Below are 16,410 nucleotides of genomic sequence, written 5' to 3'. Positions count from 1 at the left end.
TTATCGTTCCTATGGGAGACCCAGACAATGGGACGTCTCAAAGCAGTCCATGGGTGGGAATAAACAGAAAAACTAAGAAGTAGGCGGAGCCTAACTTCACAAATGGGCGACAGCCGCCTGAAGGATGCGTCTGCCCAAGCTCGCATCTGCCGAAGCATGAGCATGCACTTGGTAGTGCTTTGAAAAGGTATGCAGGCTAGTCCAAGTGGCAGCCTGACAGACTTGCTGAGCCGTAGCCTGGTGCCTGAAAGCCCAAGAGGCACTGACAGCTCTGGTCGAGTGTGCCTTGATCCCCGGCGGGGGAGGCACCTGAGAACACTGGTAGGCATCCGAAATGGTCGACCTAATCCAACGGGCTAAGGTCGGCTTAGAAGCAGAGAGACCCTTGCGCCGACCTGTGGTTAGCACAAAAAGAGAAGTGCACCGCCTAAGATCAGCGGTGCGAGACACATAGATCCGAAGAGCACGCACCAGATCCAGAGTATGCAACGCTTTTTCAAAGCGATGAACAGGAGCCGGACAAAAGGAAGGTAGGGTAATGTCCTGGTTAAGGTGGAAAGGAGAGACCACCTTAGGAAGAAAGTCCGGAGTCGGACGGAGAACCACCTTGTCTTGATGAAAAACCAAAAAAGGTGACTCCGAAGAGAGCGCAGCCAAATCAGAGACTCTCCTGAGGGAAGTTATGGCCACTAGAAAGACCACTTTCTGTGAAAGACGAAACAAAGAAACCTCCCTAAGAGGCTCAAAGGGGGGGTTTCTGCAAAACCGTGAGAACCAAATTGAGGTCCCAGGGATTCAAGGGCCGCCGGTAAGGCGGAATGATGTGAGACGCGCCCTGCAAGAAGGTGCGGACCTGAGCCAGCCGGGCGATACGCCGCTGGAACAGCACTGACAGAGCTGAGACTTGTCCCTTGAGATAGTTGAGGGACAGTCCCAGCTGCAGACCGGACTGTAGAAAGGACAGAAGGGTCGGCAAGGAAAAAGGCCAAGGAGGATGGCCGGAAGAGCGACACCAGGAAAGGAACATTTTCCAAGTCCTGTGATAGAACTTGGCAGAGGAAGACTTACGGGCCCGAGTCATAGTGGAGATGACCTCAGGGGGGATACCAGAAGCCGTCAAGATCCAGGACTCAAGAGCCACGCCGTCAATCTGAGAGCCGCAGAATTCTGGCGGAAAAACTGACCTTGTTAGAGAAGGTCTGGACGGTCCGGAAGATGCCACGGCACCTCTACGGACAGATGGAGCAGGTCTGGGTACCAAGCTCGCCTGGGCCAGTCCGGAGCAATGAGGATGACTCGACGGCCCTCCATTCTGATCTTGCGCAGAACTCTGGGCAAGAGAGCTAGAGGGGGAAACACGTAGGACAGACGAAACTGGGACCAGTCTTGAACCAGAGCGTATGCGGCGAATGCCTGAGGATCGTGGGAGCGAGCCACGTAAACCGGAACCTTGTTGTTGTGACGGGATGCCATTAGGTCCACGTCCGGAGTGCCCCACTTGCGGCAGATTGACTGAAACACTGCCGGATGCAGGGACCACTCGCCACTGTCCACGGTTTGACGGCTGAGATAATCTGCCTCCCAGTTTTCCACGCCTGGGATGTGGACTGCGGATATGGTGGACTTGGAGTCCTCCGCCCATTGAAGGATGCGTTGTACCTCCAACATTGCCAGGCGGCTGCGTGTCCCGCCTTGGTGATTGATGTAGGCAACCGCTGTCGCGTTGTCTGACTGGACTCGGATGTGCTTGCCCGCCAATAGGTGGTGAAAAGCTAGGAGAGCCAGAAGCACGGCTCTGGTTTCCAGCACATCGATCGAGAGGGCTGACTCGGACGGAGTCCAAGTGCCCTGCGCTCGGTGGTGGAGACATACCGCTCCCCAGCCGGATAGACTGGCATCCGTGGTGAGGATCACCCAGGACGGGGCCAGGAAGGAGCGACCCTGAGACAGAGAGAGGGGCCGAAGCCACCACTGAAGAGAGCTCCTGGTCTGTGGCGACAGAGCCACTAACCTGTGCAAGGAGGAAGGCCGCTTGTCCCAACAGCGGAGAATGTCCAGCTGCAGTGGACGCAGATGGAACTGGGCAAAGGGAACAGCCTCCATTGACGCCACCATCTGACCCAGCACCTGCATCAGGTGCCTGATGGAATAACGGCGGGGCCTCAGCAGAGAGCGCACCGCCAGTTGGAGGGACTGCTGTTTGATTAAGGGCAACTTCACAAGTGCCGGCAGAGTCTCGAACTGCATCCCTAGGTACGTGAGCCTCTGGGTCGGAGTCAGAGTGGATTTGGGCAGATTGACAAGCCACCCGAATTGGGCTAGAGTGGCGAGAGTGAGCGAGACACTCCGCTGACAGTCTGCGCTGGATGAAGCCTTGACTAGAAGGTCGTCCAGGTAAGGAATCACTGCCAACCCCTGGAGGTGCAGAACCGCAACCACTGCTGCCATGACCTTGGTGAATACCCGAGGGGCCGTGGCTAACCCGAAGGGGAGAGCCACGAATTGGAAATGTTCCTCTCCGATTGCAAAACGTAGCCAACGCTGGTGTGAAACTGCAATTGGCACATGCAGATAGGCATCTCTGATGTCGATGGATGCCAGGAAATCCCCTTGGGTCATTGAGGCAATGACTGACCGCAGAGACTCCATGCGAAAATGCCGCACCTGAACATGCTTGTTGAGAAGCTTGAGATCCAGGATGGGCCGGAAGGAACCGTCCTTTTTGGGGACTAGGAAGAGATTTGAGTAGAAACCTCTGAACCGTTCCCGGGCGGGAACCGGTACAATTACTCCGTTGGCCTGCAAGGATGCCACGGCCTGAGAGAAGGCGGCGGCCTTGGAGCAGGGGGGAGTTGACAGAAAAAATCTGTTTGGCGGGCTGGAAGAGAATTCTATCCTGTAGCCGTGGGAGATGATATCCCGCACCCACTGATCGGAGACGTGTTGAAACCACACGTCGCCAAAGTGGGAGAGCCTGCCACCGACTAAGGACGTTGCTGGCGCGGACAGATAGTCAAGAGGAGGCTGCCTTAGTGGCAGCAGCTCCTGCGGTCTTCTGTGGACGCGCTTTTGTGCGCCAGTTGGATTTTTGGTCCTTGGCTGAGTTAGTGGACGAGGCCGAGGGCTTAGAGGACGACCAGTTGGAGGAATGAAAGGAACGAAACCTCGACTGATTCCTACCCTGGACAGGTTTCCTGGTTTTGGTTTGTGGCATGGAAGTACTCTTCCCGCCAGTAGCTTCCTTAATAATTTCATCCAGCTGTTCACCGAACAGCCGGGACCCATCAAAAGGGAGTCCAGCAAGGTACTTCTTTGAAGAAGCATCTGCCTTCCACTCTCGAAGCCACAAGATCCTGCGGATAGCGAGGGAATTAGCCGAAGCCACCGCAGTGCGGTGAGAAGCCTCCAGCATGGCAGACATGGCATAGGATGAAAAAGCTGAAGCTTGGGAAGTTAAGGTAACCATTTCGGGCATAGATTCCCTGGCGAGGGAATGTATCCCATCCAGAGAAGCAGAGATGGCTTTGAGAGCCCACATTGCTGCAAAAGTCGGGGAGAACGAGGCCCCTGCCGCCTCATATACAGATTTGGCCAGAAGGTCAACCTGGCGGTCAGTGGAATCCTTAAGAGAGGTGCCATCAGCCACTGATACAACGGTCCGGGCTGAGAGTCTAGACACCGGGGGGTCTACCTTTGGTGAATGAGCCCACTCCTTGACCACCTCAGGTGGAAAGGGAAAACGGTCATCAGAACCACGCTTTAGGAAGCGTTTGTCAGGACAGGCCCTAGGCTTGGTCACAGCGGCCTGAAAACTGGAGTGGTTAAAGAACACACTCTTTGTCCTCTTAGGCAAGGTAAACTGGTGCTTTTCTGCCAGAGAGGGTTGTTCCTCTGATACTGGCGGATTGAGATCCAGTACAGAATTAATGGACGCAATCAAATCACTAACATCTGAGTCACTTTCAGACAGATCAATGGGGCACATGGAGGTAGCCTCCGAGCCCCCTGTAAAGGCATCCTCCTCGTCCTGCGAGTCAGACTCTGAAACAGAGCCGTGGGACGAGGAAGGAGAGGGAGCCCTGCGTCTCCTCTTAGAAGGACGGGTTCTGGGACCAGATGATGAATCCTCTGTGAGCTCCGGTCCTGAGAGAGCCCTAGCAGCAGAGGCACCGTGTGAAGGGGGCTGATGCATGTTCAGCAAAGTCCTGGACAGAAGTCCCATGGAGTCGGCAAAAGACTGGGAGATAGACCTAGAAAAGGATTCTACCCAAGCCGGGGGTTCAGCCACAGGAGCCGGAGCAGCCTGAGAGACCACTGGGGGTGCGATTCCAGGCTGAGGCATCGTCAGTTTAGAGCAGGTATCACAATGTGGATAGGTGCTCGGTTCAGGCAGTAGGAGCTTACATGCAGCGCATACTGAATACAGCTTTGGAGCCTTGCTCCTTGTGTGAGACATGCTGCTGGAGTGGGGGCTCTGCCAGAATGACCCCCAGAGAGTATATACAGAGGTCCACAACCAGGGGTTGTGGCTTACCAGACCGCTGGAGCGGTGTTGTGTGCCCTCCAGATCCCGAGCCCGGACCCCAAGCACCTCAGCAGGGATGCTGCAGACCAGTGCTGATCGAAAAGAAAACGCTGAGAAAATGGCCGCCGGAGCGAAGAGAGGGGGCGGGACTTACTCTGGGAGCGAGATCTGGAGGGCCATAGAGACTTACAGGGGAGGAGACATGTAATCAGTGAGGAGTGTCCCTCCCCTGTGCAGAACGGCCGCTGGGCGGAGCCGCGCTTGTCCCTCTGCATGAATGACATGCGAGGGCAGTGAAACCGAAACTAGGCCTCCGGCGAAGCCGGGGCCTAAATTTGAGCGGTGCGGCCGGCGCGCAGGCACCATTGGCGCGGTTCTCAGGCGACAGCCAGAGAACCCGCCGGAAATGTCACAAAACTCATACAGCACACTCTCCCACCACAATAAAGTACAGCGACCCCCAATATAGAAACGTCTCAGGTACTTAGCTTGCTGAGACGCAGGGTTCCAAGTCCCTGGGGATGAGTGCTCCGGTCCAGCAGGATCCTGAAGGGCTGCAGATGGAGACCGGTCTCCTGCCAAGCATGGAGAACCGTGCTGGCTCCCACTTCAAGCCAGAGCTCCGGAGGGATGGTGAAGGAGCACGGCATGTAAGGCTCCAGCCTTGGAATCAACCTTAACAGCACCGCCGACACAGTGGGGTGAGAAGGGACATGCCGGGGGTCCAGACTTGGACCCGCTTTTCTTCAAACTCTTTCCAAAAATCAAAAATCAGATGAGAATGCATGTGTGGATGTATGCCTCCTGAACACAAAGCGATAAACTGGCAAGATCTGGTTCTCCAGGGGGTGTATGAGCTCAGAGGCAGGAGCTACACTTTTGAGTGTAGTACTTTGTGTGTCCTCCGGAGGCAGAAGCTATACACCCAATGTCTGGGTTTCCCATAGGAACGATAAAGAAAAAAACGCAGTGCATTACTGTAGATTTCTAAAATCTCATTCACACGTTGCATTTTTTTGACCAGTGGCACGTTATAATAAAACACAGCATGTCAATTGTTATGTCAAAAATGCATTAAAACTGCCCAGAGGATGAATATAAACTACAGTTAATAGAATTGTAGCATTATTTTGCCTGTGGGAAAAAAAAATGCAGTAAAAATGCTGCATGAGAACATCCCCTCATTATCAGAGCCACAATAAAAGACTGTCTTATGTACCCGTGCCATGCGCTTCCACTCCGGCAACAAGGCCTGGCATGGTCCACACCAAGGAGCGTAATAATCCACCATCCAGATTTCCTCTCGACTCCGTCCCTTCACCAGTTCTTTAAAAGTTATGGGTGTGAGCGTCACAACGGAAGGATTGCGAAGATCCTAAATTTACCAAAACAGAAGAAGAGAATTAAACATTTTGCAGAATAAACAGAAAATAAAATTTAATTGTATTTATGATAAAAAAGAGAATTTTGTTTACTTACCGTAAATTCTTTTTCTTATAGTTCAATTGGGAGACCCAGACATTGGGTGTATAGCTTCTGCCTCCGGAAGACACACAAAGTACTACACTAAAAAGTGTAGCTCCTCCCTCTGAGCCTATACACCCCCTGGAGAACCAGATCTAGCCAGTTTAGTGCAAAAGCTGAAGGAGAATAGCCACCCACAAGTAAAAACAGAGCAAGAACCGGAACAACCGGAGACTCTGTCCACGACAACAGCCGGTGATAACACGCGGAACAAGAAATTGCCAACAGGCAACAGGGAGGGTGCTGGGTCTCCCAATACGGAACTATAAGAAAAAGAATTTACGGTAAGTAAACCAAATTCTCTTTTTCTTTATCGTTCCTATGGGAGACCCAGACATTGGGACGTCTCAAAGCAGTCCATGGGTGGGAATAAACAGAAAAACTGAGAAGTAGGCAGAGCCTAACTTCACAAGTGGGCGACAGCCGCCTGAAGGATGCGTCTGCCCAAGCTTGCATCTGCCGAAGCATGAGCATGCACTTGGTAGTGCTTTGAAAAGGTATGCAGGCTAGTCCAAGTGGCAGCCTGACAGACTTGCTGAGCCGTAGCCTGGTGCCTGAAAGCCCAAGAGGCGACAGCTCTGGTCGAGTGTGCCTTGATCCCCGGCGGGGGAGGCACCTGAGAACATTGGTAGGCATCCGAAATGGTCGACCTAATGCAACAGGCTAAGGTCGGCTTAGAAGCAGAGAGGCCCTTACGCCGACCTGTGGTTAGCACAAAAAGAGAGGTGCACCGCCTAAGTGCAGCGGTGCGAGACACATAGATCCGGAGCGCCCGCACCAGATCCAGAGTATGCAACGCTTTTTCAAAGCGATGAACAGGAGCCGGACAAAAGGAAGGCAGGGTAATGTCCTGGTTAAGGTGGAAAGGAGAAACCACCTTAGGGAAAAAGTCCGGAGTCGGACGGAGAACCACCTTGTCTTGATGAAAAACCAAAAAAGGTGATTCCGAAGAGAGCGCAGCCAAATCAGAGACTCTCCTGAGGGAAGTTATGGCCACTAGAAAGACCACTTTCTGTGAAAGACGAAACAAAGAAACCTCCCTAAGAGGCTCAAAGGGGGGTTTCTGCAAGGCCGTGAGAACCAAATTGAGGTCCCAGGGATCCAAGGGCCGCCGGTAAGGCGGAATGATGTGAGACGCGCCCTGCATGAAGGTGCGGACCTGAGCCAGCCGGGCGATACGCCGCTGGAACAGCACTGACATAGCCGAGACTTGTCCCTTGAGAGAATTGAGGGACAGTCCTAGCTGCAGACCGGACTGTAGAAAGGACAGAAGGGTCGGCAAGGAAAAAGGCCAAGGAGCATGGCCGGAAGAGCGACACCAGGAAAGGAAAATTTTCCAAGTCCTGTGATAGATTTTGGCCGAGGAAGACTTCTGGGCCCGAGTCATAGTGGAAATGACTTCAGGAGGAATACCAGAAGCCGTCAAGATCCAGGACTCAAGAGCCACGCCGTCAATCTGAGAGCCGCAGAATTCTGGCGGAAAAACGGACCTTGTGAGAGAAGGTCTGGACGGTCCGGAAGATGCCACGGCACCTCTACGGACAGATGGAGCAGGTCTGGGTACCAAGCTCGCCTGGGCCAGTCCGGAGCAATGAGGATGACCCGACGGCCCTCCATTCTGATCTTGCGCAGGACTCTGGGCAAGAGAGCTAGAGGGGGAAGCACGTAGGACAGACGAAACTGGGACAAGTCTTGAACCAGAGCATCCGCTGCGAAGGCGCCTGAGGATCGTGGGAGCGAGCCACGTAAATCGGAACCTTGTTGTTGTGACGGGATGCCATTAGGTCCACGTCCGGAGTGCCCCACTTGCGGCAGATTGACTGAAACACTGCCGGATGCAGGGACCACTCGCCACAGTCCACGGTTTGACGGCTGAGATAATCTGCCTCCCAGTTTTCCACGCCTGGGATGTGGACTGCGGATATGGTGGACTTGGAGTCCTCCGTCCACTGAAGGATACGTTGTACCTCCAACATTGTCAGGCGGCTGCGTGTCCCGCCTTGGTGATTGATGTATGCAACTGCTGTCGTGTTGTCTGACTGGACTCGGATGTGCTTGCCCGCCAATAGGTGGTGAAAAGCTAGGAGAGCCAGGAGCACGGCTCTGGTTTCCAGCACATTGATCGAGAGGGCTGACTCGGACGGAGTCCAAGTGCCCTGTGCTCGGTGGTGGAGACATACCGCTCCCCAGCCAGATAGACTGGCATCCGTGGTGAGGACCACCCAGGACGGAGCCAGGAAGGAGCGTCCCTGAGACAGACAGAGGGGCCGAAGCCACCACTGAAGAGAGCTCCTGGTCTGTGGCGACAGAGCCACTAACCTGTGCAAGGAGGAAGGTCGCTTGTCCCAACAGCGGAGAATGTCCAGCTGCAGAGAACGCAGATGGAACTGGGCAAAGGGAACAGCCTCCATTGACGCCACCATCTGACCCAGCACCTGCATCAGGTGCCTGATGGAATAACGGCGGGGCCTCAGCAGAGAGCGCACCGCCAGTTGGAGGGACTGCTGTTTGATCAAGGGCAACTTCACAAGTGCCGGCAGAGTCTCGAACTGCATCCCTAGGTACGTGAGCCTCTGGGTCGGAGTCAGAGTGGATTTGGGCAGATTGACCAGCCACCCGAATTGGGCTAGAGTGGCGAGAGTGAGCGAGACACTCCGCTGACAGTCTGCGCTGGATGAAGCCTTGACTAGAAGGTCGTCCAGGTAAGGAATCACTGCCAACCCCTGGAGGTGCAGAACTGCAATCACTGCTGCCATGACCTTGGTGAATACCCGAGGGGCCGTGGCTAACCCGAAGGGGAGAGCCACGAATTGGAAATGTTCCTCTCCGATTGCAAAACGTAGCCAACGCTGGTGAGAAACTGCAATTGGCACATGCAGATAGGCATCCCTGATGTTGATGGATGCCAGGAAATCCCCTTGGGACATAGAGGCAATGACTGACCGCAGAGATTCCATGCGAAAATGCCGCACCTGAACATGCTTGTTGAGAAGCTTGAGATCCAGGATGGGCCGGAAGGAACCGTCCTTTTTGGGGACTAGGAAGAGATTTGAGTAGAAACCTCTGAACCGTTCCCGGGCGGGAACCGGTACAATTACTCCGTTGGCCTGCAAGGATGCCACGGCCTGAGAGAAGGCGGCGGCCTTGGAGCAGGGGGGAGTTGACAGAAAAAATCTGTTTGGCGGGCTGGAAGAGAATTCTATCCTGTAGCCGTGGGAGATGACATCCCGCACCCACTGATCGGAGACGTGTTGAAACCACGCGTCGCCAAAGTGGGAGAGCCTGCCACCGACTAAGGACGTTGCTGGCGCGGACAGATAGTCAAGAGGAGGCTGCCATAGTGGCAGCAGCTCCTGCGGTCTTCTGTGGACGCGCCTTTGTGCGCCAGTTGGATTTTTGGTCCTTGGCTGAGTTAGTGGACGAGGCCGAGGGCTTAGAGGACGACCAGTTGGAGGAACGAAAGGAACGAAACCTCGACTGGTTCCTACCCTGGACAGGTTTCCTGGTTTTGGTTTGTGGCATGGAAGTACTCTTCCCGCCAGTAGCTTCCTTAATAATTTCATCCAGTTGTTCACCGAATAGCCTGGACCCAGCAAAAGGGAGCCCAGCAAGGTTCTTCTTTGAAGAAGCATCTGCCTTCCACTCTCGAAGCCACAAGATCCTGCGGATAGCGAGGGAATTAGCCGAAGCCACCGCAGTGCGGTGAGAAGCCTCCAGCATGGCAGACATGGCATAGGATGAAAAAGCGGAAGCTTGGGAAGTTAAGGCAACCATTTCGGGCATGGATTCCCTGGCGAGGGAATGCATCTCCTCTAGAGAAGCAGAGATGGCTTTGAGAGCCCACACTGCTGCAAAAGTCGGGAAGAACGAGGCCCCTGCCGCCTCCTATACAGATTTGGCCAGAAGGTCAACCTGGCGGTCAGTGGAATCCTTAAGAGAGGTGCCATCAGCCACTGATACAACGGTCCGGGCTGAGAGTCTAGACACCGGGGGGGTCTACCTTTGGTGAATGAGCCCACTCCTTGACCACCTCAGGTGGAAAGGGAAAACGGTCATCAGAACCACGCTTTGGGAAGCGTTTGTCAGGACAGGCCCTAGGCTTGGTCATAGCGGCCTGAAAACTGGAGTAGTTAAAGAACACACTCTTTGTCCTCTTAGGCAAGGTAAACTGGTGCTTTTCTGCCAGAGAGGGTTGCTCCTCTGATACTGGCGGATTGAGGTCCAGTACAGAATTAATGGACGCAATCAAATCACTAACATCTGAGTCACTTTCGGACAGATCAATGGGGCGCATGGAGGTAGCCTCCGAGCCTCCAGTAAAGGCATCCTCCTCGTCTCGCGAGTCAGCTTCTGAAACAGAGCCGCGGGACGAGGAAGGGGAGGGAGCCCTATGTCTCCTCTTAGGAGGACGGGGTCTGGGACCAGATGAAGAATCCTCTGTGAGCTCCGCTGAAAGAGCCCTAGCAGCAGAAGCACCCAGTGAAGGGGGCTGATGCATGTTCAGCAAAGTACGGGACAGCTGTCCCATGGAGTCGGCAAAAGACTGGGAGATTGACCTAGAGAAGGATTCTACCCAAGCCGGGGGTTCAGCCACAGGAGCCGGAGCAGCCGGAGAGACCACTGTGGGTGCGATTCCAGGCTGAGGCATTGTCAGGTTAGAGCAGGCATCACAATGTGGATATGTGCTCGGTTCACGCAGCACGAGCTTACATTCAGTGCATACTGAATATAGCTTTGGAGCCTTGCTCCTCGTGTGAGACATGCTGCTGAAGTGGGGGCTCTGCCAGAGTGACCCCCACAGAGTATATACAGAGGCCCAACAACCAGAGGTTGTGGCTTACCAGACCGCTGGAGCGGTGTTGTGTGCCCTCCAGATCCCGAAGCCCGGACCCCCAAGGACCTCAGCAGGGATGCTGCAGCCAGTGCTGATCGCAGAGAAAACGCTGATAAAATGGCGCCGGAGCGAGGAGAGGGGGCGGGACCAACCCTGAGAGCGGGATCTGGAGGGCCAAAGAGACTTACAGGGGAGGAGACATGTACCCAGTGAGGAGTGTCCCTCCCCTGTGCAGAACGGCCGCAGGGCGGAGCCGCACTGTCCCTCTGCATGAATGATATGCGAGGGCAGTGAAACCGAAAGTAGGCCTCCGGCGAAGCCGGGGCCTAAATTTGAGCGGTGCGGCCGGCGCGTAGGCACCATCGGCGCGGTTCTCAGGCGACAGCCTGAGAACCGGCCGGAAATGTCAGAAAACTCACTCAGCACACTCTCCCAACATAATAAAGTACAGGGACCCCCAAAATATAAACATCTCAGGTACTTAGCTTGCTGAGACGCAGGGTTCCAAGTCCCTGGGGATGAGTGCTCCGTCCAGCAGGATCCTGAAGGGCTGCGGATGGAGACCGGTCTCCTACAAAGCATGGAGAACCGTGCTGGCTCCCACTTCAAGCCAGAGCCCGAGGGATGGTGAAGGAGCGCGGCATGTAAGGCTCCAGCCTTGGAATCAACCTTAACAGCACCGCCGACACAGTGGGGTGAGAAGGGACATGCCGGGGGTCCAGACTTGGACCCGCTTTTCTTCAAACTCTTTCCAAAAATGAAAAATCAGATGAGAATGCATGTGTGGATGTATGCCTCCTGAACACAAAGCAATGAACTGGCTAGATCTGGTTCTCCAGGGGGTGTATAGGCTCAGAGGGAGGAGCTACACTTTTTAGTGTAGTACTTTGTGTGTCCTCCGGAGGCAGAAGCTATACACCCAATGTCTGGGTCTCCCATAGGAACGATAAAGAAAACATTTGTATTCAGCATAAAGCCTGCTTTACAACTTTCAATTAAGCATACGATATCATATGCGATCGTACCCGCCCCCATCGTATGTGAGGCATGTTCAATTTGTTGACCGTGTTGCACAATCGATTAAAAGCTGTCACACGTACTTAACCGTCCATACGACCTCGCTGTGGGCGGCGAACATCCACTTCCTGGAGTGGGAAGGACGTTCGGCGTCACAGCGACGTCACGCAGCAGCCGGCCAATAGAAGCGGAGGGCCGGAGATGAGCGGGATGTAAACATCCCGCCCACCTCCTTCCTTCCGCATTGCCGGCCGGACGCAGGTAAGATCTGTTCATCGTTCCCGGGGTGTCACACACTGTGATGTGTGCTGCCTCGGGAACATTGAACAACCCGACATGCAATTTTTAGGAAATGAACGACGTGCATGTAATGGACGGTTTTACGTTCAATCGCAGTCGCACGTTGCTGTCACACGCTACAACACCACTAACGATGCCGGATGTGCGTCACTTACGACGTGACCCCGCCGACACATCGTTAGATATGTTGTAGCGTGTAAAGCGGCCTTAAGATCTCTTTCTCATAGTCTTCATTGGGGGACACAGGAACCATGGAGGGATGCTGAACGGCACCTACTATGGTTCCTGTGTCCCCCAATGAAGCGACATAGAAATATTTCAGAAAAGTCCATTTTTGTTATTTTAATCCCACTTACTGCATGGATCTTCACAGACAGTTCAGTGTTAAAGGGAACCTGTCATGTCCCCAGTGCACCCAGAACCACTAGTAGTGCCTAACTGTCCCTTCATGTAATAGCATACATAAAGAGATCTTTAGAAAGAGTATGAATTAAACTTGTGACTATTGATTTTTGTTTTTCGTACAATGCGATTAACAGGCGCTTGGGCTCCATTGGCCAAAAATCCCTCCCCTAATGAGTCCACTAACGAAACGCGTAGGGAGGTCCAGGAGCACCATACACCACTGAGGTCAGAATGTTGTTGTCAAGGGGTAATGTTTGGCTATATATTTTGATTAATTTGCACTTTATGTATGTACGTCTGTGTTTAGTCCCATAGCCTTTTAAATAGTTTAGTAAAAACGTTCAGTTTTATTACCTAGCTGCTTGATTAAAATTTGGGTAATTTTACTTCCATTGCCACTATGATATTAATATACAAAATTGCCCTATGTGCGCTTGTCTCTCGCCTTCTTTTCAGAAAACCCTTCCACGCAGACTGCACAGCACTATTGTCCACAAAGAGGCCAACGAGGAAGGAGCATGTGACCAGATCTGTCTATCAGCACCATCCAATGGAAAACAAGGTACGGGAAAAGTTTCTTTTCTATTGGAGGAAGGTGATTGACAGGTCTGGTCACATGATCCTGCACCAGTTGCCACTTTGAGGATAGGAAAGTTTCCCGCCTTTGGATCAAACGAGTTAATGAACAGGAAGGGACTCTGCGGCTGGCGCTCACTTCTTGTTGATTGCTCATTTGGTCCGAAGGCAGAGAGAGAGAAGTCAGCGGTGATTAGACCCGGGGCTCGCCTGACTTCATAACCCCATGTGAGCCCCGAAACCAGATTACAGATAGCTATGGAAGGGCACCAAAACGGGAGGAGAGTGCAGGGTCTTTTATTTTAACTGGGGAAAATGAGTGGAACCAGAAGAAGAGGTTGTACTAGCAGTGAACAACCCCTTTAACTCACTTTACGGTGTTAAAAAAGAGAATTTTGTTACTTACCGTAAATTCTTTTTCTTATAGTTCCGTCATGGGAGACCCAAACCATGGGTGTATAGCTTCTGCCTCCGGAGGACACACAAAGTACTACACTCAAACGTGTAGCTCCTCCCTCCTAGCATATACACCCCCTGCTAGCCAGTCCTAGCCAGTTTAGTGCAAAAGCTGAAGGAGGACATCCACCCACAAGTAGAGACAGAGTAAAACCCGGAACAACCGGAACCTCTGTCTGCAACAACAACAGCCGGTGAAGACACACGGAACAAGAAACCTGCCAACAGGCAATAGGGAGGGTGCTGGGTCTCCCATGACGGAACTATAAGAAAAAGAATTTACGGTAAGTAACAAAATTCTCTTTTTCTTTATCGTTCCTATGGGAGACCCAAACCATGGGACGTTCTAAAGCAGTCCATGGGTGGGAATAAACAGACAAACTGAGAAGTAGGCTAAACCTAACTTCACAAATGGGCGACAGCCGCCTGAAAAAAGCGTCTGCCCAAGCCCGCGTCTGCTGAAGCATGAGCCTGCATTGGGTAGTGCTTCGAAAAGGTATGCAGACTAATCCAAGTGGCAGTCTGACAGACCTGGTGAGCCGTAGCCTGGTGCTTGAAAGCCCAAGAGGCACCGACAGCTCTGGTCAAGTGTGCCCTGATCCCAGGCGGGGAAGGCACTTGAGTACACTGGTAGGCATCGGAAATGGCCGACCTAAGACGAACCAGGGTCGGCGTAGATGCCGAGAGACCGCTACGCTGACTAGTGGTCAGCACCAGAGAGAGGTGCACCGCCTAATAACAGCGGTGCGAGACACAAAGATCCGGAGCGCCCGCACCAGATCCAGGATATGCAACGCTCTTTCAAAGCGATGAACAGGAGCCGGACAAAAGGAAGGCAGGGAAAATGCCCCGGTTAAGGTGGAAGCAGCAACCACCTTAGGGAGAAAGTCCGGAGTCGGACGGAGACCACCTTGTCTTGATGAAAAACCAAAAAAGGGGGTGACTCAGAAGAGAGTGCAGCCAAAACAGAGACTCTCTTGAGGGAAATTATTTTTTAGATATTGAGGTTTCCATCAAGGAGGGCGATATTTGTACAAGGTTGTTCAGAAAGCCGACGGCATCAAACTCCCTTCTTCATTATCAAAGTGCCCACCCCCTCCACATTAAGACGGGTTTGCCCTACAGTCAACTCCTGAGAGTACGTAGAGCAAACAGTTCAGAGGAATCTTTTTTTCAACAATCTCAAGAGTTGAAGATTAGATTGCATCAAAGAGGTTACCCAAAAAAACTGATTGATTCAGCCTGTGAGAGAGCTAGATCAGACGGCGCCACGTCTGTCCGTAAAAACCGCACCAGAAAATGTGTTGACCATCTGGGTAGGTTTGTCTTTAATTTTAAATTTGGACCTCTGGAGCATGCCATTAGAACTGCTCTTTGCAGAAATTGGCACATTTTGAAGAGTGATCCGGCTTTATCTGACAGGACAATGTCCAATCCTTTGGTATCGTTCAGACGATGCGGCAACTTGCGGGACAGACTTGTGAGGAACAGACTTACCAATTCGACAACCTGGCTAGACAAATGCTGCCCACCAGGGAATTACCGGTGCGGTCAGTGTCGTTTTTGCAGCCAGCATTTAAAAGGTCGCTCCGTACAAGTCGGCCCGCACTTGCACACTGTACATCAATTCATCTCATGCAAAACCAAGTTTGTGGTCTATATGGTGCTCTGCCCTTGTGGCAGGTTCTACATAGGCAGGACTATAAGATGCTTATATGTGCGATTCAGGGAACATTACAGTTCAATAACATCAGGGAAAGGTTCTCCCAGATTAATTTCCCATATCCAGGATTGTCATGATGGTGACCCCGACGTTTTGCGTTTTGCGGGCCTTAAAAAGGTCTCCCTCCCTTTGAAGGGGGGCGACCTGCACAAATTGCTGCTACAAGAGGAGGCTAGGTTAATTATTAATTATGGGGCACAGGGCCCCCAAGGGTTAAACGATCATGTGGATCTATCTGTGTTCCTATGATAGTTCTGCCTGTCTATCACCCATTGCTTCATTTTATTCAAGTGTGTTCTTTTACATGTTTAAAATTTGTTGTAAATTCATGCATGGAAATGGATACATGTATTTTATATGCATACACAAATCTCCTATTTGTTTTTATGTGGTCTGGGGCAATCTGTGAGCACTCCTTTAAAAGGGGTGTAGCCGTAGCTCCACATGTGGACCTGTGGAAGCCCAATTTGGGCGAAACAGCTGTCGTCCATTCTTGAGGAGCCAGCTCACAGTGTGTCTCCAGCCCTCCACTCTGCACGTGTTTGAATAAAGAAATCCTTCACAGCGGATTGAGTGCGGTTTCTTTCTACTCTCACGCTTCATCAATGGACTTTGCCTTATGAGCAGCACCCCGCTCTTGGATTGTCGGACCCTCCAGGCTCTCCACCCGAGCACAGGCACAGGCGGTACCGCAAGCGATATTGCAGGTAATCTGCGGTGGTGCAGGACTTTGCTTCTCTCCTGCTTTATTATACTATTTGTGGTTTCCAGTCCCTGTTGCACACCGCTGGGAATTTCCTGGGCTTTCCGCGTTTGTTGCGGTTTTTTCAATTACCGCACTGTGATTTAACCTGTGATATGGAGGATATGGAGAGCAGCGGTGGTGTACCGTCCACTACCACGGGCTTATTGGCTGGACGTGCTGATGCTGGCTCCTTCTTTGGAGATTGCAATTTTAAGAAAGACACTGAAGTTTTGGGTGTTAAAACTCTGGAATTCCAGATACAGACTCTGGCGGAAAAAGAAGTTAGATTGTTTTGGACTATTCAA

General features: G+C 52.5%; 1 protein-coding gene across 1 annotated transcript in view; it reads right to left on the bottom strand.

The window, feature by feature from the left end:
- DNAJC10 (DnaJ heat shock protein family (Hsp40) member C10) overlaps positions 1-16,410 on the bottom strand; it is a 136,067-nt gene that overhangs the window by 9,790 nt on the left and 109,867 nt on the right. The window contains exon 17 of the mRNA XM_075317416.1: positions 5,745-5,900. Within this exon, the coding sequence (XP_075173531.1) occupies positions 5,745-5,900 (156 nt within the window). The remainder of the gene's footprint in view (positions 1-5,744; positions 5,901-16,410) is intronic.

This window comes from Anomaloglossus baeobatrachus, chromosome 7, assembly GCF_048569485.1.
Source record: "Anomaloglossus baeobatrachus isolate aAnoBae1 chromosome 7, aAnoBae1.hap1, whole genome shotgun sequence".
NCBI lineage: Eukaryota > Metazoa > Chordata > Amphibia > Anura > Aromobatidae > Anomaloglossus > Anomaloglossus baeobatrachus.
This window is presented reverse-complemented; position numbering and strand designations above follow the sequence as displayed.